At 44.1% G+C, this 19,953-nt stretch overlaps 1 protein-coding gene and 1 pseudogene across 1 annotated transcript; both read left to right on the forward strand.

Moving 5' to 3' along the window:
* Nucleotides 1–7,021: 7,021 nt before the first annotated feature.
* On the forward strand, nucleotides 7,022–14,665 carry LOC147021906 (E3 SUMO-protein ligase KIAA1586-like; annotated as a pseudogene).
* Nucleotides 14,666–14,965: 300 nt separating this feature from the next.
* Nucleotides 14,966–18,617, forward strand: LOC147021907 (olfactory receptor 52Z1P-like). The gene has a single exon (XM_085890471.1). It carries the CDS (start codon nucleotides 17,237–17,239, stop codon nucleotides 18,206–18,208), a length of 972 nt encoding a protein of 323 aa, XP_085746597.1. The 5' UTR covers nucleotides 14,966–17,236; the 3' UTR covers nucleotides 18,209–18,617.
* Nucleotides 18,618–19,953: the final 1,336 nt, after the last annotated feature.

A 19,953-nucleotide genomic window follows, 5' to 3' on the forward strand; every position in this document is an offset into this window, starting at 1 on the left:
CGATCTCTCGATCCAAAAGTTATTGACCAAAGTGAAAATGATCCAAAATAAATGGAATCACCGGCATTTCTGTCTTTGTGGATTTCTAATAATATGGTATAAAGCAAGTTATGTGGAATTTGAAAAACATCTTTAAAAAAAAATTTCTACACCCCCCATTATATTATCGTCCGCTACACCGCCAGCTTCATCAAAAACACCCGACCAGGAAGTCTTCTCGCGTGACCCACGGTCTGGTTCGTATTTCCCTGAACTTCTGTTTATGGTCATTTTTTTCTTTCTCTCTTTCTCTTTCTCTCTTCACGTTACGTTTTGTTTTGTGTTCTTCTGACGTCCACTCTGTTTGCCGTCATCTGAGGTAATGTCAACAAAAATAATGACACATTTTTTTTTTTTTACTTAATTCGTCCCTAATTTACTCGAGCCGATTTTTGATTAAGGTTTTATTTTTCAAATGGTAGTCCTTCAAAAATAGGGTGTCTTGCGAATCCCTCGTCGCCTACGGCTTGTATTCTTGTTCATGTATAATCCTTTCTTCTCCATTTCACTTTTTATTTGAAAAAACGAAAACGGGGGGATATTGTTATCGCCTCTCTGTGTGTGCATATCCTCTCTCCATCCGTCATTTATCTCTTCCTCAACGGTTCGGCAGAAAGTCACCAAATTTTGGAGTTGTGATCACCACATGGCATGAGGGTCCGAGAGCAGTCACACTTTAGGCCCCGTCCCCCTGGGGTGGGATCAAAAAGTAAAACACCAAAACATGCAAAACCAAGCACATCATGAGAATTTCAAATGAAACTTTGTGTTTGCAATCATCATTGGGGGACACATGAAATATCCAATGATTGTTTCGATTTAACCATGCTTCATGCCCAAGGGGGGGTTCGGATTTGGGGTCACGGGTCAAAGTGGATTTTTTTTTTTAACTTGATATTTGATATCGCATCATTCCTGGTGGAACCTTTTACCATCTTTCAACTTTGCTTGAGGTGGAAACTGGGAAGCATGGGTGTTTGTGATGTTGCATCATCGGCTTCACTCCAGTCCATTTTTGAAACGTCTCTTTTGCTACTATTTCACTTTCAGCATTCAATATCAAGTAATCGGCAAATAGTAACACATGGGAATTCTAACGTTTCATTCTTCATCAATTCTTCCATCACGATTACAAATTGTAGAGGACTTGAACTGATCTCTTGTGTAATCCTAACTTGACTTCAAACATTTCAGTGCATCCCAAGCTGGTTTTTAACATCGTTTGTGAAATATAAATATATATATATATTTATTATTATTATTATTATTATTATTATTATTACGAATTTGGAATTCGATTGCACAAGACATACAGGTTCCGTTAGTCAGCTATGTCGATAAGTGCTTGTTCCCTAGATAGCTCACCTTCAATTGTTTAAATGTTCAGAAATCGATTAGATGCGCTGCGGATCGATTTAATAGTTAGGGAACGAACAATGGAGACATTCCTCCCCCTCTTCTGCGAAGAGGAAGAAGAACCCTGCCGTCCCGTGATTCATGATGTCAACAACTCCCTCCCACCCGTGGTTGAGTGGGGGATGGATCACGAGGGCATGAGTCATGCCGGGCGTGGGGGAGGGGGCGGAGAAGGATAAGAGGAGATCTTTTCTTTGTTCGTGTTCGGAGTTGAGGGTAGTCGTTCAGCAGACCTTCGGGTCCTGTTTGGCTTGGGTTCGGGATGAGGTCTTCCGAAGCTTTTTGCTTCGGCTGGGTCGGTGAGCTTCGGCTGCGGCCTGGCTCGGGAGGAGGCTTTTTGGAGGCTTTTTGCTTTGGTGGTTCAGTGGGCCTTCGGCTTCTGCTTGGCTCGGTAGACTTCTTGGAAAGCTGCTTTGTTTGTGAGAGAGTTGAGCCGGTTGCTCGGCTCGAGCTGCGAATGGTGGCTTCTTCTACTTGGTTTGTGGAGCTCTTTGTTCTCCGTTTGGTTCCCGGCTAGGTGCAACTCATCGACCTCTTCTTGGAGGTGGTTCCTCGGGTAAGCGACGCATCGACGGGAAGGATCGGCCCCTCGTCTCACCAGCACGTGTTGAGAAGCACGGGAGGATTCGCGGGAGCTCGGGAAGGATCGTGGCCACAGAGTTAAAGACCACACGAGGTGGAGAGGTTCGAGATAGGTTCTGGGTTTCAGCTCACCTGTCCTCCGAGGTGGAGCTCGTTATTAAAGGCCTCTGCCACCATTTATTGTGTGCGTGCGTGCGTGTGCGCGCGTGCGTACGCGTACGTGGGCCCGTCTAATGAGTAGGAATCTGTAAAGTGCTTTGTGTGCTGTAAATGTTTGCATCGCACTTCATAAAGTCGGTATAGTTCTGCTCTTACGTGCTTCCCTAGTTCACCATTATTAATTATTAATAGATATCCCAATTGTTAAATGTCTTCAGCTCGTCGCGTCGATTCTTTCATTGACTGAGCATTTCGTGTGTTGGGAGTTAGAAAGCCGTTGGTTTGCCGTAAAAGGGGGACATTTGGACCGACGGTTCTCGGCGATTAAGCCGCTCGGAATCGCGTATGAGTCAGGCTCGCCTCGGCGGTTTGTTCCGTACGAGTTCCATCGAGGGTGGAATATCCCGGTAGTTGGATCACGTGGGTATTTAGGCACATTGAAGATTGGCAATCGACCCTACCTCACGTGATCTGCCAATTGGCGTATTTCGGTTCTTGTACAAGGACCCGTCGCTCGGACTTATCCGGGCGGCGATCTATATTCCGTGCGATTGGTCGGGCCGACTCGACTTGCGGCTCAGTTCAGAGCGGTCGGTTGGCGGCCGACCCCCCCCCCCCCCCCCCGCGGTCGGACTTATCCGGGCGGCGATCTATATTCCAGGCGATCGGTCGGGCCGACTCGTCTTGCGGCTCCGTTCAGAGCTGTCATATATATATATATATATATATATATATATATATATATATATATATATATATATATATATATATACACATCTTCTTCTTTGTGCTGCTCCCGTTCGGGTTTGCCACAGCGGATCATCCGTTATGATCCACATAATGATTTGGCACAGGTTTTACGCCGGATGCCCTTCCTGACGCAACCCTGGTCACCTCTTACGACACAGGGATATGGTACACCTATTCTAGCCTGGGCATACACCGGGCCCAGTACACTGGTACTCACTTTGCCGACCTCGGAAGGATGACAGGCTGAGTCAACCTCCTGGTGTATATTAATTCAAGCAGCCAACGGGGCTTGAACTTAGGACCTTTTGGATCCCAAGCCACTACCCTAACCACTATGCCAACACCAGTCTAATATATACATACATACATACATATATATGCATTCCCATGACTACATTCCTTTACCATTTGTTCAGGCAAGGCAAGCCATTCGATCTAATATCATTCCTTGTCATTCAGTCAAAAACTATTTATTCCCCCATATCCCCCACATAGTTTCCTTTTTGCCAGTGTCCCCCCCCCCACCACCCCAATCCCAACCCCTGCTTTGTGTTCTCCAACTCAGCATCCCTTCACCCCATGACCCTCTTCCTCATCCCACCCCATCCCATCATCCCCCTGACACTACTGATAATAATATAACCCCCTTGGCCGCGACCATAGGGAGCAGGTGCTTCGATTACTTCATAAACATGAATATATTCTAATATGGGGCTAATGTGAAAAAATTCTGACTCAACCCGGGAGTCAAACTCAAGGACCTCATCGCTTTTGTCATGACAGCCCACTGAGCCATTGAATCTTCTTGTTAACATCAGAAATTTCTCACACGAACACTATATATATATATATATATATATATATATATATATATATATATATATATATATATATATATATATATATATATATATATATATATATATATATATATATATATATATATATATATTTGTTACGGAACTGAGGTTCGAGATTCAACATGAGAGGGACTTCTCGGACACTTCCCAACCTCTGGCTCTGCAGGCTGACATGTCTCGGATAAGTCAGCAGTCCTTTGGGATGAGAAGCAACTACTAACATCGATTGGAATGGCCAAACCTGGCAGGGTGCACTGTCTTTTTAAACATTTACCTGTCTGTTGGTTTGGCCCGACAAATTAAGGTTCGCACCCTCAGTGCGCACCTGTCGATTTATTCATATGGCTGAGCAGAACTGTGGGTATGCACTGGCTAGTTGTGGAGCCAAACAATCGGCCTTAACTTCCCGTCTATCTTATGGTGCAGGCTATGTTTGACCAATATGGGGAAAAAACTGAGCAAGTTGAAACAAACATGTACGGGTTTATTTAAACACTAGGTACACTGTGGGGTTGGGGGGGGTGGGCGGTAGGCATGCATGCAAGCAAGCAAATATTGTGTGGCATGTATGTGCAGTAAAGGTTTTATTCACAAGGGATGATATGTTGGATGTGTGTGAGGGTGCAACCTTTATTGTATACAAGAGGGGAGGTAGCTGGTGTAATTCGTGTGGCATGTATGTGCAGTAAATAGAACAGAGACACACAGCAGAACTTAAGTGGAGAGCCCATACGTAAGTTGGTTACATTATGCTCATACTCTGAACTTAATTGTCAAGGATTCAATGAAGGGAATAGAAACTCTAAAAATTCTGCAACTAAAAGTCAGAATTCTGGTAAGACACTTCCACCACAGCATGAAAGCCATGGACAGATTGACTGAGATCCAAAGTCAAAACTCAATGGCTTCAACAAAGCTGATCAAGGACGTCAAAACTTGATGGAATTCCACATATTACACGGTCAAACGTATCGTCGAACAACATATCCCTATTTCAACAACACTTGGTCCACTCGGTAACATGCATTTTTTTGCCGTACCAATCTGCCCATGCGATTGGTACGGGCAGATGCCTTTGTTGAAATGGGGAGATACTTGGAGGAAGACAACATCGTGAGTGCTCGTGATCCTCTGCTCTGGTGTAGAGTAAATAAGACATCTGAACCTGACGGAATTGGAAATAGAGTTCTCAAAGAGTGTGCATCTGCCCTTGCCATACCTTTTGCCAAACTGTTTCATTTCTGCTTTAGCTGTGGCCACTTCTAGTCCAGGGGCCAGGAGGACCCACAATGCACCCATCTCAGCATTCATTGTGACGACTATTTTCTTACTTATTATGTAGCTAATGAAATTTTAAAACATGTACCCAAAGAATCAATTGTCACAATCAACGTTTTTTGGAGGGAAAACAATACCGGCTTTAAAGCAGTAGAAATTGCATTGGATGGGGAGGGGAGGGGAGGGGGATTGGAAAATGAAAACGCGTCACTTTTTCCCCTCCAAGGTGTCTTCTTTTTCAATATTTTAAATGAACAAGTTGATTTACTCATAATTTCAGCCTCTCAAAGAGATTTATAAGCACCTGTTTATTATTTTAGTCTCACTCGGAACAAATATCATAGGGAATCCCTAACTCCTAAGATAACACTTATTTACACAATCCAATCTGTTTATAATGTCCTTTCCCTGCATGTCCCAGTACTCCATTATCACAAATCTCACTTTTACTGTTTTAGTCCTCATCAGAGGAGCTATCTGTATCACTATCTGCAGTATATTCCTGTTCTCCTGTTTTATCATCAGATTCTTCCAGTTTTTATCTTGCCAAAACGAAGTTTTTGCAAGATATGTTAGTCAGCTTGTGTTTGTTTTTTTTATTTTTTGTCTGTAATCACGTATAAAAAATTCTGCAGAGCACAGTTATCATTGGAAATTTTTGGAACTTCGCATATCAGAGGCCTATAGAGGTCCCTTTCAGTGCACAAAATTTTGAAAGTCAAGGTCAAGGTCACTTTGTCGCAAATCAGGGGAGTCGACGAAACCCTTATTTTTTGAGTAATTTTGATCGGATCGTCTTAAAACTTCATGGGAATATAGTTCATGGTCTGGCGCTCAGCTGATTAATTTTTGGTGGCGATTGGCCTTGACCTTCATTGTTAGCACCTTAGGGCAAACATATTTAACCCCAAGGTCAAATTTTCAAGTTTTAGGAACCATATCGTGTAGTACCTCAAATTGAACACCTCGATGAGTGCTTTCTAGATATGTCAAGCTTGAAACATTATGACGTCATTTGGTGACGTTATGAGGCAAAAGCATATTTTTCATGGTTACTCTGTAGAACGATTCTCATCGGAATCTCTCGTAGGCAGATATTCCTCAAGGAGTCGTTCCTGGTGGATAGCAGCTCTGTTCACCTCAGTATGAGCTGAAAGAAGTCACACGTGGTCACCTTTTGGCAAGATACGGGTCACCCTGCGGGTGACATTGGTTTATTTTTTTGTTTTTGTTTTTGTATACCTTGTCGAGGCTCGTGTGAGAACTAACACACAATGCACAGCAAGGGGGGGGGGGGCATGACACAAGAGGGGAGGGAGTAGGAGGGACAAAACAGTGGGGAATGGAAACATTAGTTCTGTTGCATCTATCTCCAGCACATCAATTCGTTTTTGTGGTGCCATCATTTAATCTGCACACCAGAGTGGTTCTCCATCCTCTTTCCATCCATGTCCTTCCCAGGGTTTGCGGATCTCGCATATGGCAACATTTGCCATTTTCCATGTTCTTGTCTGATAATTTACTCGAGCAACATGTTCTCTCAAGCATGCATACTCGGAGGCAATCTAGCCAGGTCAATGGTACTGGATGTTAGACTATCAACTGAAATATCCCCATCACACTTTGACTTGATCATCAAGTTCCACACTTCATCTATACTCTCCGATTTGGATTTCCCATACAGTGCACAGGTGAACTTTTCACACCCGATCAGAAGATCATCATCAACATTCCAGTCATCTCCCAAATGATTCAGGGAATCACAGTGTGCAGGAAATTTGAGTTGCAGCTTGAGAGGTTTAATCTTTCCAATACTCCTTGAAAGAGCTGACTGAATCACAACCGGTGAATGCATGTAGCACCAGCATCGCCTCACACATTTGCTCTGTGTAGTGTTTAGAGAGATTTGTAATGTTAATAAGGCGCTTCTTGTTGCCATGACCTGTATCGAAGATGATAGTAATGTCTATTTTCCTGGCATGATGCAGCAAGATCCAGAATATGTCACTGTCGGGACTCCTGACCCTTGCATACTGGTATCCCTGCTCTGCAGCATCGATGCAGTAGAGAACAACCCTACTGTCTGTTTCTTCTTGGTTTGACCTAAAATCAGGAATGTGTTCTTCCTTGGCAATATCGAAGGCTTCTCCATTCTTTATCAAAAGTACTCTCCGATCATCTTGTACTTATTCTGACCAACGGGTGTGCATTAGTCCAGTGGTGTAGTCTACGTGATACGCAGGTATACGCTGTATACCCACTAAGAAATCTTCAGGATTTCCGTATACCCACTTAAAACTGCGCAAGGATACGCAATGATATAGTTTTGTGACAGAACTTTCAGTTCATTGATTTTGTTCCCACATACCAGGTAGAGTATAACTGCAATAAAATAAGCCTTGCGGGGGAAGCCATCTACTTCATTCATCTCCATTCATAAAATTCACTCCCACTCCAGTGCGGTGCTGTTATAAAGCGTGAAACGCGGTGGCTCACTGGCTGTGACACGTGACCGAGACCTGACCTCACGCTCACGCACCTACCAATGATGAACACGTGTTTGACAGTAACTAGCTTTGCAAGTTTTTAATTAGCTAACATTATGAAAAGAAAGCAAACTACACTCTTTGAGTGTTTTCGTAAGCCTCAGGCCCTGAAGTTACTGCCGCTTCGGATGACACTACAGAAACTACAGAAAAGGAGCAGCCTGATACTAACGCTACACCTGGTAAGTGAAAGTCGCATACAAATTAGTTAATCTCTCTATAATTCCAGCAATCTCTGTCTGTCTGTCTGTGACCGCTGTTTCTCGACAAGCTCAGGGAGGACGGTAAACGACCTGAACATTTTGAGGTATGTTTGGACGATTTCGGAATTTGTATCGCCATTTTATGAGTGTTTAAAGAAATCGCGGCCTGGAGCATCACGCTCACATCACATCACGAGGACAGTTGTAGGCCGCAACGGTTTGGAGCCCCTTTAGCGACCAAAATGGGTTCTTTCACCTTTATGACTGATTTTTTTTTTGTTGTTTACCTTGTCGAGGCTCGTATGAGAGCTAACACACAACTCACAGCAAGGGGGCATGAGACAAGAGGGACGGGAGTGGAAGGGACAAAACAGTGGGGAACAGACACAATAGGTGAACTGTGGAAGGGAGAGAGATGGGGATGGGATGGGGAACATGGCGAAGAGAAGGTTGACATTACAGGGACTTTCAGGAAGGAAAGCAGGGGAATTGAAGGAAGTGGGCTTGGGTGGATTATCGGGGGTAGAAAAGATCGAGGATTTGTATGGGGGAAGATAAGAGGTGGTGGTGAACAGCTGTTTTGAAAGCCTGGAGGGAAGAATGGGAAAGAATAGAGTGAGGAAGTTTCTTCCAAAGGCGGGAAAAAAGAGGAATGAAAGAGTGAAGATGAGCAGTGATTCATGATTTTGGTAGTTTTACCAGAAGGGGGTTGTTGGCGGACCTTGAGCGCCCTGTGGAAATGTGGTGGGGACAAATCGCAGAGAGAGCAGGGGGGGCAAGGCTGGAGAGGAGTCGGTAGAAGACAGAAAGACCACCGACCAACCTGCGGTGATTGAGTGAGAGGCCCAAAGACTCAGCTTCATTGCGGGAGATGCCGATGATCTTAAATGCCCTGGTTTCGACAGCATGAAGCCGAGAAAGGTGGGAGGCAGGAGCACCAGCCCAGAAGGGAGAGCAGTACTCCATCAGGCTACGGACAAAAGCTTTGTAAGTGGTCAGGAGCTCAAGAGGGCCGAGGAAGGACTTTGCACGACGGAGGATTCCCAGTCGGCGATTGGCTTTTGAGGCGAGGTTGGAAATGTGACTTTCCCAGGAATGGTCATGGCAGATAGTGAGACCCAGAAGCTTAAAAGGAAAGACTTCTTCCAGAGTATTGTTGAGAAAGTGGATGGGGGGTTTTCTAAACTGTCCTTTCGAAGAGACATAGTGAGAGTGTGAGATTTGTCTGGATTGAAAGACATGTTCCACGTGTTGGACCAGTTTGTGATTTTATCCAGATCTGCAGTGAGCGAAGAAGCTGCTGCTTGCCGGTCTGAGGGAAGACAGATGGTACGGCAGAGGGTGGAGTCGGCGGCAAAGAGAAATAGAGGATTTTCCAGAGAGTTGGAGAGATCATTGTGAAAACCAGAAAAAGAACAGGGCCCAGAACGCTACCTTGAGGAACTCCAGCCTGCACAGAAAGAGGGGATGAAAGAATTCCATTTAGGGCCACACATTGACTGCGACAGGAGAGGAAGTCTGCGAGTCATGAGTGGAGATGGCCATGTATACCAGAGGAAGAAAGTTTGGTGAGCAGGGCAGGGTGCCAGACTGTGTCAAAAGCACGTGATATGTCCAGGGATACGGCTCAGATTTCATGTCTGGCATTGAGGACCTCCATCCATTGATGGGAGAGCAGAAGCAGCATATCCAGGGTAGAGTGACCTGGTCTGAAACCAAATTGATGATTTGAATTCAAGCCATTGGAGAAGAGGAAGGATTTCATGTCTGAAGCGATGATGGATTCCATAACCTTGCTGATGATTTGGAGAAGGCTGATTGGTCTGCAGTTACAGGGATCTGTTTTTGCACCATTTTTATGCAGGGCAATGATGTTAGCAGATTTCCAAGCAGATGGCAGATGACCTTGGGCAAATGAGAGGGTGAATAGAACAGAGAGAGGGTGAGCAAGAGCAGAAGAGCAAAGCTTTGAGGACACGTGGGCTGATGCCGTCTGGACCGGTTGCAGAATCTGACTCGAGGTTTGAAAGCAAGCTCTCCACCTTGTCAGGAGAAAAGAATACAGAGTCCAGGGACAGTTGGGTGCGACTGGGTAAAGTGGGTGGAGAAAGTGATGGGTTTAGGACACAAGATTTAGCTGCAAACACCGAGTTTAGACATTCACCTTTATCACGTGTGGTATCAGCAGTGCGGCCATTTGAGGTAAGGGAGGGGATGGAGGGGAAACATACACCAGAAACAGATTTGATTAAGCGCCACCAGGATTTTGAGGAGGGAGAGAGGTTTGAGAGTTCAGACTTGAGATGAGAAAGATGTTGTTTTCTGGCTCTCCTGAAGGTAGATACACACTTGTTCCGAGCTTTGTGGAAGGAACTGAGATATACCTCAGTTGGGTTTGCTTTCCATGAAGCAAAGGCAAGTTGTTTCAGGACAACTGCCTCGCCACAAGCTTCAGTTAACCAAGGGCGGGAGGAAGGGTAGGACAACTGAACACGAGAGGGGATAAATCTGTGCATGAGGGAGAGCAAGTTTCTTTGAAAGAATTCCCAGGATGAGTTGATGTTTGAGAAAGTAGTGATAGGAGACCAGTCTGTAAGTTTGATGGCTGCTCGGAGACCCTGCCAGTCGGCTTGAGTGAAATGCCAGACTCGACGGCGGTGAGGTGGTTCTCTGATAACAGCCAGAGAGATGTCCACTTTGACAAGGACGTCGTCAGAAGAACCGATTGGAGCGAAGGAAGAGCAGCAGATATTGTCAGGGGAATTTGTCAAAATCAGATCCAGAAGAGATGGAGTACCATTGGTTGAGATCCGGGTCGGGAAGTTGACCGATTGAGTCAGTCCTAATGAGTCGCAGAAAGCTTTTGCTGAGTTGCCATGGCAGGTGAGAGAGGTACCCACACCGAGCCAACTGGCATGATGACAATTGAAGTCACCACATAAGAGGAAGAGAGAGTTTGGATGAGAAGATAGAAGATGGTCCATGTTTTCGGATAGTGAGGTGTAGATGGAGACGATACAGTACACATATAAACATGAGGTGGGAGTGGAGGGGAAGCCGAAGCCAGAGGTACTCCTGGGGGTGTGGGGGAGTGAGAGCAGTGCATGGAGAGTGAGGAATAGAGTCTTTGATGAAGAGAGCAACACCTCCACCAGGACGAGGCTCAGGTCTGTCATGCCGTAAGAGGGAGTAACCGGGGAGAGATACTTCAGTCAGACACGTCTTGGGAGAGGAAAGTTTCTGTTCGGCAGATAATGTCTGGTTTGTCAGTGGCAACCTGCATGGAAAGATCTGAAAGGTTTGAGCGAAGGCCCCGGATATTTGAGGTCCACACTTTTAATGAAGAGGTAGGGGAGGAGGTGGAGGGGAGTCGGAGGGTAGGACAAGGGACGAGGGGGGGAGGTAAGGAGGGTTGTTGAAAGAGCGTGGGGTATTGCAGAATAGTGAGGGGAGGGCCGAATGAGGAGGAGAAAAGGCTCTGTGGTGCTGGGGGAGAGGGGGGACAAAAGACAAGGAAGAAGGCAGTTGAGGATTTGAGGAGGTGGAGTGAAGAGATGGAGGTGAGAGGGCAGTGGAGGGAGGCAGCTTGGTGGATGAGAGGGGGGGGCAACTTTGAGAAGGATGAGTGAGGGGGATGAAAGGTGGGAGAAAGGTGAGGGGGGAATTTTTGAGAGAGGTGAGAGGGAGGCTTGGAGGGAGAAGAGTGGGATGGTTGTTTTGAGAGTGAGAGTGAGAGTGAGGGGTGAGGGGGGTGAGTTGGCACTGAAGTTGGAAAAAAAGAATGGTTGATGGAAAGCGAACATCCATGGCAAACTGTGGTTTTTAAAAGTTTTAGGTGTGAGATGCGATTTAACACAATTATTGATGGATGCAATGAAGGCGAATTCAGAGAATGGAGAGAAGAAGCGCTGTAATAGTTGGATTTTTTAGGCAACGAATGAAGGAGAGCTCGAAATGAGAGCAGTCTGTTAAAATAGCAGAAGAGTAGTGCATTATGAAACAGTAAAGAGTACCACATGTGTGAGACAGGAAGATGAAGCATTATAAGAACATTTTTTTAATATCAATGTTTGAGAGAGTTCACCAGATTTGGTCATGGAAGTGTAGGAAAAAATCGAGGAAGAAGACGAGGAGGAAGTTAAGAGGAAGACGAAGAAGCATAATCGGGAGAAGGTGAGCGTGTTGTTGTTGTTGTTGTTGTTGGGTATTTTTTTTTTTTTCCGAGATAAGAAAGAGATTAGTTGGGAGAATGGGGGATGTTTGGAAAGTGGGGAGGATGAAAATTGAAGGTAATGGGGACGATAGAAATTGAAGGTAATGGGGAGAAAAAAATAAAAATTAAAAAATAAATAAATTTGCCGAATGCCTGACGTTATTACCTGCATGATGATGTGTGTGTTGAATTTGTGTGACTTTTTGTTGTCGAGTTATGAGCGAATAAAGGACTTCATGCTGCTGGCCTATTCGATTAACGTTAGGCCTTACGGCTGTGATACAGTTTCACTCTACCGGCTCTCACGAACGAACGGAAAGATATTTTGGAATTCTGTTTTCAGATTTTGCAGTCGATAGCCATCCGCTAAATCCCAATGTAGAAAACCAGGTGAAAATCGGAGGATTTTTGTTATTTTGGCGACTAAAGCAGCTTTGGGTACTTTGAGAACAGAAAATAAAATGCGCTGATAGATTCCCTTTCGCGGCGGTTCATGTAAATAATTTTTTCATCAGTACTTGGAGGTAGGTGAGGTATAGACCTACGAAACGAGGGGTATCATTTGGTTGTCGAACTTGTGATGATTAAATTACTGGAAAAAAACGATTGTTGGCGGGCCGAGTACATTTCGGCGCCTCGCCATTGGAGGGAACGAAAAATTTTCAATCTGTTTTCGGATTTATCAGTATCTATAGGGTGGTAATGAGATTACCTCGAAAATCCGATTAAAAACGGCTGATGTTTCGCAGTTTAGCCGCGGCTTGCATTTCGTACTGGGAAAAATAGCACTACAAAATCAACTGGCGTCTACACAGAAAAAAAGTGTCCATATCTGAGGAGTGGGTTTCCTTTAAGATCCAGTCCTCAGGCTCAAATGGAAACAGACAAACAGCCCTGGCCTCCTTGAGGAACAAGATTCGACGACATCAGATGTCCAGGGCACACGAAATAGCCCAGGAGCTCACTGAAAAGGGTGGACAGGATTTACTTGGAAATGTGGTGAGAGCTGTGTCAGAGACTGTGTTAGCTGAGACAGATGCTGTATTCAGGACAGCATACTACCTTGCTAAGATGAACCGACCTTTCACTGACCATGACAATCTCATTGGGCTTCAGGGAAAAAATGATGTCAGCATGGGCACTCGTCTGCACTCAAAATCGTAGAACACATAGCAAAAGAGATGCAGAAGAAAATTGTTAACAGCATTGTGTCTTCTTCAAGCAAGTTGTCTGTTCTCATTGACGAGGCTACATCTCTCAGCCACAAATCTGCCATGACTGTCAATGTGAAAGCCTCGATAGATGGAGCTACTCCGGAATTTGTGTTTCTGGAGCTGGTTGAGCTAGAAAGCCAAAAGGCAGAGGGTATAGAGGAAGCCCTATTGAGCTGTTTGGACGCTGCAGGCTTCAGTGAAGAGTTGCTTCAAACGAACTGGATCTCATTTGTGTCTGATGGAGCCAGTGTCATGTTAGGCAAGAATTCTGGTGTGGCAACCAGGTTGACTGCAAGGTTCCCTAACCTCTTCACATGGAACTGGCTGTATCTGATCCTATGGATGAGGTTCAGTCAATCAACCACTTCAAAGCATTCATGGAGAAGATCCACAATCTCTACAGTCAGTCCAATAAAAATTCACGGGAACTTCTGGAAGCAGCACTGGAAGTGGGCTCACGAGTCAAGAAAATTGGCAGAGTTTTAAATACGCGATGGGTGGCCAGCAGCTTCCGTGCTGTAAAGGCTGTGTGGAGATCATATGAAGCACTCAACAGACATTTTGAAAATGCTGCGGGAGCCCAAACATGAAACAGCAAAGAGAGGCAAACTTACAGAGGTCTGGCACATCGTATGCAAAGCAAGGAATTTCTATGTGACCTTGGACTCATGTACGATGTACTGTCTGAACTTGCAAACCTGTCTCAGCAACTCCAGGCCCATTCAATCACACTATTGAGAGCAGAACAGCTTCTGAAGCGCACCATCCGATTGTTGGCATCATTCAAAGACTGTCCAGGAGAGATGTCGGAGGTGGCATTAAAAGCAAAGGCTTCGGGACATTTTGGATCGGTTTCCCTGGAGTCAAATGGAAAGCTCACATCAATCAATGCAAAGCAATTCCTGATCTGATCTGATCTGATCTGACAAAGTCTGATCAACAATATGGAGAAGCGCCTCTCATTTGAAAGTGAAATGCTTCTTGATCTCGGCATTCTGGACACAAGAAACTGGCCATCAACACCTGGCATACGGTATGGTGAGTCACGAGTGAAACGACTGTGCAGGCGGTTCAATCTTTGTGAAGACCAAGCAGTTAATGGTATGAGAGATTTCCTTGAGCACCCACACAGTGAACCTGAAAGCCTAAAACCTCTCATACGATGCATGCAGACCATCTCTTGCAGCACGGCTGAGTATGAAAGGGGTTTCAGTCGAATGAACAATGTATGCACGGACAAGAGATCTACATTGTTGTTGTCCAGTGTTAGTAATTTGATGATGATCAGCATCAATGGGCCCCCTGTAAGTCTTTTTTGAGCAAAGGAAGTACGTCACAACATGGTTGAGAAGCCATCGCTCTGCCACACAAGCAAGGAGGCAAAGCACACCTCAGATGCCTGAGTACAAACATATTTGGAAAGTTTTGTAGACGACCAGGCGAGTTTCCCCACCCAACCCCTTCTTACCTCCCCCCACCCCCACGAAGATTACGCGACTCGATTTAGCATTAGTCCCATGCTCTTCATGATCCTTATTTTGAATATGAATAGACGTTGATTTTCAAGATCACTGACGATTTGTTGTGCCCTTTTTATGGACTTTTTAAGAGAAGATGATTTTAATATTTGTGTCATATGGTGTCATATTTTTTTTTTTGTAAAACTTGCCGCAATTCGGTCTTTAACTGCAATGACAAGTGAATGAACAAATGAATGGTTTGGAAGACAAGTGAACATACGGTTTTAATTTGTATCCTCCAGCCATGCAAAATCACTAGGCATCACTAAAAACGGTAGAAAATCAGTTCGAAGCGTTTAAATCTTCCCAGCTGAAAATGTCATTAGCTGTTATAGTCTGTGTTGCTATAATTTGTTGATAACTCATACCCAGTCTTGTAGAATGTTCTCAATTGTGTATGTGTTAGTGCTGTGGTGCTTATGGGGTGTCGCTCCGGCACAGATGTGGCAAAGGCGGGGAGGGATTCGGGGATCATCACAGTATACTCACGCCAAAAACCAAGACTACACCACTCCATTCGTCCAATTATCTGTTCCTTGTTTTCTTCATTGCACAAGAAAGCCTTCCAATCACAGAGTTTCTTTGTGTGAGCTCCTTTCACTAAAACTTTATCTGTAATACCGCTCCACTTTCGTTGCAGAGCCTTCACAGAATTTGTACTTGTACATGTCAGTACTGACTATGACATCATCATTCTTCTTTGTCTGATTGTACAACTTCACACATATCTGTTTGAATGTGTCAGGTATTTCCTGCATCAGCTATTTCCTGCGAGTAGTAGAACAGGGCATTTCCATCTTCTATTGTGAGTACACCAGCATTTGGAAGTTTTTCATCCATTACTCCCTTTGTGACAAATGAAAATCCTACTGCCTTGTTTGTCTTTGCGAGGTAACTGTCAGCGGTACCTATGCAGTATGGCTCGGGTGTGAGACAGAATTTCATTACCTCTGCCATGTTGACTGTGATGTCTTGTGATTTCACGAGAAGCTTGGTAACAATGTTCAGGTAATGCAATCAAGAGCTGATTGAATCTGATTTGTATCAAGAGCTGATATGTATGACCCCATGTGCTTGTATTCAACCACTTTGCTTTGAGAAGATGTAAGTTCAACCTTCTTTTTTGCATTGGCCATCGTCTTCAAATTGATTTTCTTAATTGGCTCAAACAAGTCAACTTCTTTCTTCTTTAGTCTGAGCTCTACAAAATTGGACCTTGCTCTGGCCCCTTGCTTCTCAGCTGTAAGTAGATCAGATTCAATGTCAGCTGATACTGCAGCACCTGAGGATATGTTATAGAGTCTGCTTCTGTTAATTGAAGAATCAAATGGCTCTAGGAAGTTGGAAAAGGCCTCCATTGTTATGTTAACATAATGCTGACTTCTCTTGATCTCGGCTTTTGATACATCTCTCTGTTCAGCTGATGAATATGTGTGCATTTCTGCCATTGCAAATGTTTCAGCCAAGTATTGGGACCGCTCATGTGTGGTGAGAACCCATCTCTGGTAAGCTGCATTGTTCCGTGTAATACCAGATCCCCACCATGGGACTTTGAGTGTTTCATAAACGTTTCTTCCATTGTTTTATCCACATCTGTGCACCTTACCCACAGACAGAAAGATACTAAATTGCGTATTTTCGTGTGATGACCATCACGAAAGATAAATACCCACGTTATAATCCATCACAGGAAAAGTGATGTTGGATGAAATAAATATTCCTTGCATATGTCATATATTCAGATCTGAGCTCATTGAAACATACCTTGAGAAAGTTTGAAATTAAATATTTTCTCGTTTAGAATGACAAATTACACATTGGAACAAACAATGATTACAGAATCGTTCTCCTTTTGCAAAATATTGGAGCAAAATAAGTATTTATCAGTTAAGCTAACGGGGTCTTAGATTTTATTTGAAGCGAGATAAATGATAAATCAAAGGAAGTGTTTGCACTGTGTCGGAATTGAGTGAGGCCTCATCTCGAATAGTGTGTGTACAGTTTTGGTTATCACATCTGAGGAAAGATATAGCTGCCAGAGAGGGTACAACATAGGGTTACTAAATTGATTGTAGTCCGAGTTAGACGAAGCGACGAGGAGCAGCTGAAGGAAACAGGACTTTATACATTAGAAAGGGATTCTGACATGTCAGGTAAATGAGATGTTCAATGTAATCAAGGATTTTTTTTTTTTAAGTAACTGACCAGATTTTCATGAAGCACAATCAACAGGAGAGGTAATAATCAAAATAGTTGCATGCAATTGCCCTCTGGTGACCAAAACCAAAATGGAACTTCATTTTCAATCCACATGGGATTATTATTCTGCGATGAAAGGTGGAGACAGTTGCCAAATAAATGTCCAACATGCTGGCATTATCTTACATTTGGCTTATGTTCAGCTACAGATTATATTCTTGCATCATATTTGCTTTTCACTCCATTGGACATAAATTATGGAGGACAATGGCAAGCGTGCAAACAACCAGTCTCAGCATCCTGACATATTTCTCCTTCAGACATACCTTGAGAAGAACAACCATCGCCTCTGGACTTTTATTGCCTTTTTCCTTGTATATTTATTCATCCTCGTAGAAAACCTGACTCTGATCATGCTCATCATAATGGAAAGGCAACTGCACAAACCCGTCTACATCTTTCTGTGCAATCTGGCAACGATCGACATTGTCGGCAGCTCAGCAACTGTCCCTCGTGCCCTGTACAGCCTGGTTGTGACAAATGTGATATCATTTCCCATCTGCATGGTTCAAGTGTTCTTCCTTCATTTTTACGCAATTTTCCAAACATACCTGTTTGCTTTAATGGCCATTGATCGCTACGTGGCTATCCATTACCCACTCCGTTACAATGTTCTCATAACAAACAGCAGAACCCACAAGGTAAATGCTCTTGTGATATCCTCTGCAATATTGATGGTTTTGGGGTTTGTTTTCCTTTTGCTTCCGTTAACGTTTTGTGAGCAAAAACTGTTGCCAAACTCTTTCTGCAGCCACGGCGGTTTGTTCAAACTTGCTTGTGGTGACACAACATTTAATAGTGTTTACGGGACCATCATTACGCTTTTAAGCACAGGTGTGTCTCTCATAATCATTGCATGGAGCTATGTTTGCATTCTGTGGATTTGTCTGCGGCAGAGACAACATTCAGATAGCATCAACAAAGCTCTGCACACGTGTGTGACGCATTTCATCTGCCTATTGGCATTTTTCATGCCTGGTATATTTTATATCATCTTCATTCGCATTGGAAAAAATTATTCGATCTCGAATTACCTGCAAGCTATTTTTGACTTGATGCTGTTTGTGATGCCGTCGTTTTGTAACCCTCTGATCTACGGACTACGTATGATGGAGATCCGTCAGGTGTTCAACACTATGTTTGGGAAGTGCTTTTCATATCGGAGATAACTTTTAAAACTATCTTCATGTTAAATGATGCCAAACATTAAAGTTGAAAATTATTGCTTTTTCATTTCAGATTGAAAATTTAAAAGATAAAAAAATCAGCAATCCATTGAAATTGGATTGTTTTCGTCAATTGTTGAACTACATATTAAAATAAAAGTACATTAATTTCAGTGGAACAACTTTTTCAATACTTTTACCTCAAAGGATAGAGATCAAGGAAATATTAATACCTAAACACATGGCAGATGCAAATGAATTGAAAGAGCACTGTGGACTTTTCTCCATGGAGCTCATCCTTAAAAAACAAACATATTCGTACATCATGTGTATGCTATTAAACTTGCAATCAATCTTTGAAAGCCTGACCAAAATAAAAACAAAGATTAGATGGTTTTACTCTCTCATTGTTTCCTCTGCCACCAAAGGTAGACATAGTTTATGTATTCACCACTGTTGGTGGGCAGGGTATCTTAAAAAGTTGTGGACCGATTCAGACAAAACTTCGGGAATAGGTTGTGAAAAGAAATTTCGGGAAAAAAAAGAATTTTGTCTCTCAAGGGACACTGGATACCATTGACCAGAGTCACAGGGCCAGGTGGAATGGCAGAGCTAGGCTGTTCAGGGAGCTGAGGCGGAAAACTGTACTTGCACTAAGGGTGGACAAGGAGGCCTCTGTGTGAGGAATCTGTAAGGGGGTAGAGAATCATCAACTAAAGTCAAGTGATTCTCGTCCTGCTTACAGGGTAATTCACGCATTGCGTTCTTCCAAGCCCGTCCCTCGGTGCACTGCAGTGAGAGCAGAGGGTGGTCGGCTCTTGATAGAGGAGTCCGAAGTGAAGGCCCGCTGGGCCAGTTACTCTGAGCGGTTGTACCAGGCTGATCCACCATCTGTCGAGTTGGACATCAGGGGTGTTTCAATCCCTGTTGCTGACACTCCAATCAACTGTGGTCCACCCTCATTTGTGGAAACACAGGCTGCGGTGATCAGGTTGAAATGGGGGTGAAGCTCCAAGGATCTGCGGCATCCATGGTGAAATTCTCATGGCTGGTGTAAATGCTGCATTCATGTCATTTCACGCAGTTCTGAGGTCTGCCTGGAACACAGGCATCATCCCAACTGATTGGAAAAGTGGCTTTGTTGTCCGTCTCTGGAAATGGAAGGGTGATCGCCAAGACTGCAACAACTACTGAGGGGTGACGCTGCTCTCAGTGCCGGGCAAGGTCTTTGCTTGGACAATTTTTGAGAGGGTTTGTCACCATCTGCTTGAGCACTAGCGTCCAGAGCAGTTGGGCTTTACACCAAAGTGGTCAACGATTGACCGCATCCTTGCTCTTCGGGTCCTCACCAAGCGCAGATGAGAGTTTCAGCAGGGGCTGTTTGCAGCCTATGTTGATCTCTGTAAAGCATTTGATTCAGTGAATCGGGATGCCCTCTGCAGGATTATTGGTCTTCATGGGGTGCCACCAAAACTGATCGATCTGATGTCTGAACTCTACTCTGGTACTGAGAGTGCTATAAGATGTAGTACTACCATCTCTGACTTATTTCCAGTTGTTACTGGAGTTCGTCAGGGGGTGTGTACTGGCCCCCACACTTTTCAGCACTTTTATGGACTGGATTCTGTGGAGTATGTCAGAGAGATCAAGCTGCAGTGCATCGTTTGGGAATGTCAAGATCTCTGACTTTGATTTCGCAGATTATGCAGTCATTTTTGTGGAGATTTCAGATTTGGTTTTGGGGGCAA

This window comes from Eptatretus burgeri, chromosome 8 (assembly GCF_056783735.1).
Source record: "Eptatretus burgeri isolate ZD-2024b chromosome 8, Ebu_testis_v1, whole genome shotgun sequence".
In the NCBI taxonomy this organism is placed as follows: Eukaryota; Metazoa; Chordata; class Myxini; order Myxiniformes; family Myxinidae; genus Eptatretus; species Eptatretus burgeri.

What these genes read in the sequence shown, in the direction of transcription:
- LOC147021907 (XM_085890471.1), top strand. Translation starts at nt 17,237, where the DNA reads ATGGAGGACAATGGCAAGCGTGCAAACAACCAGTCTCAGCATCCTGAC.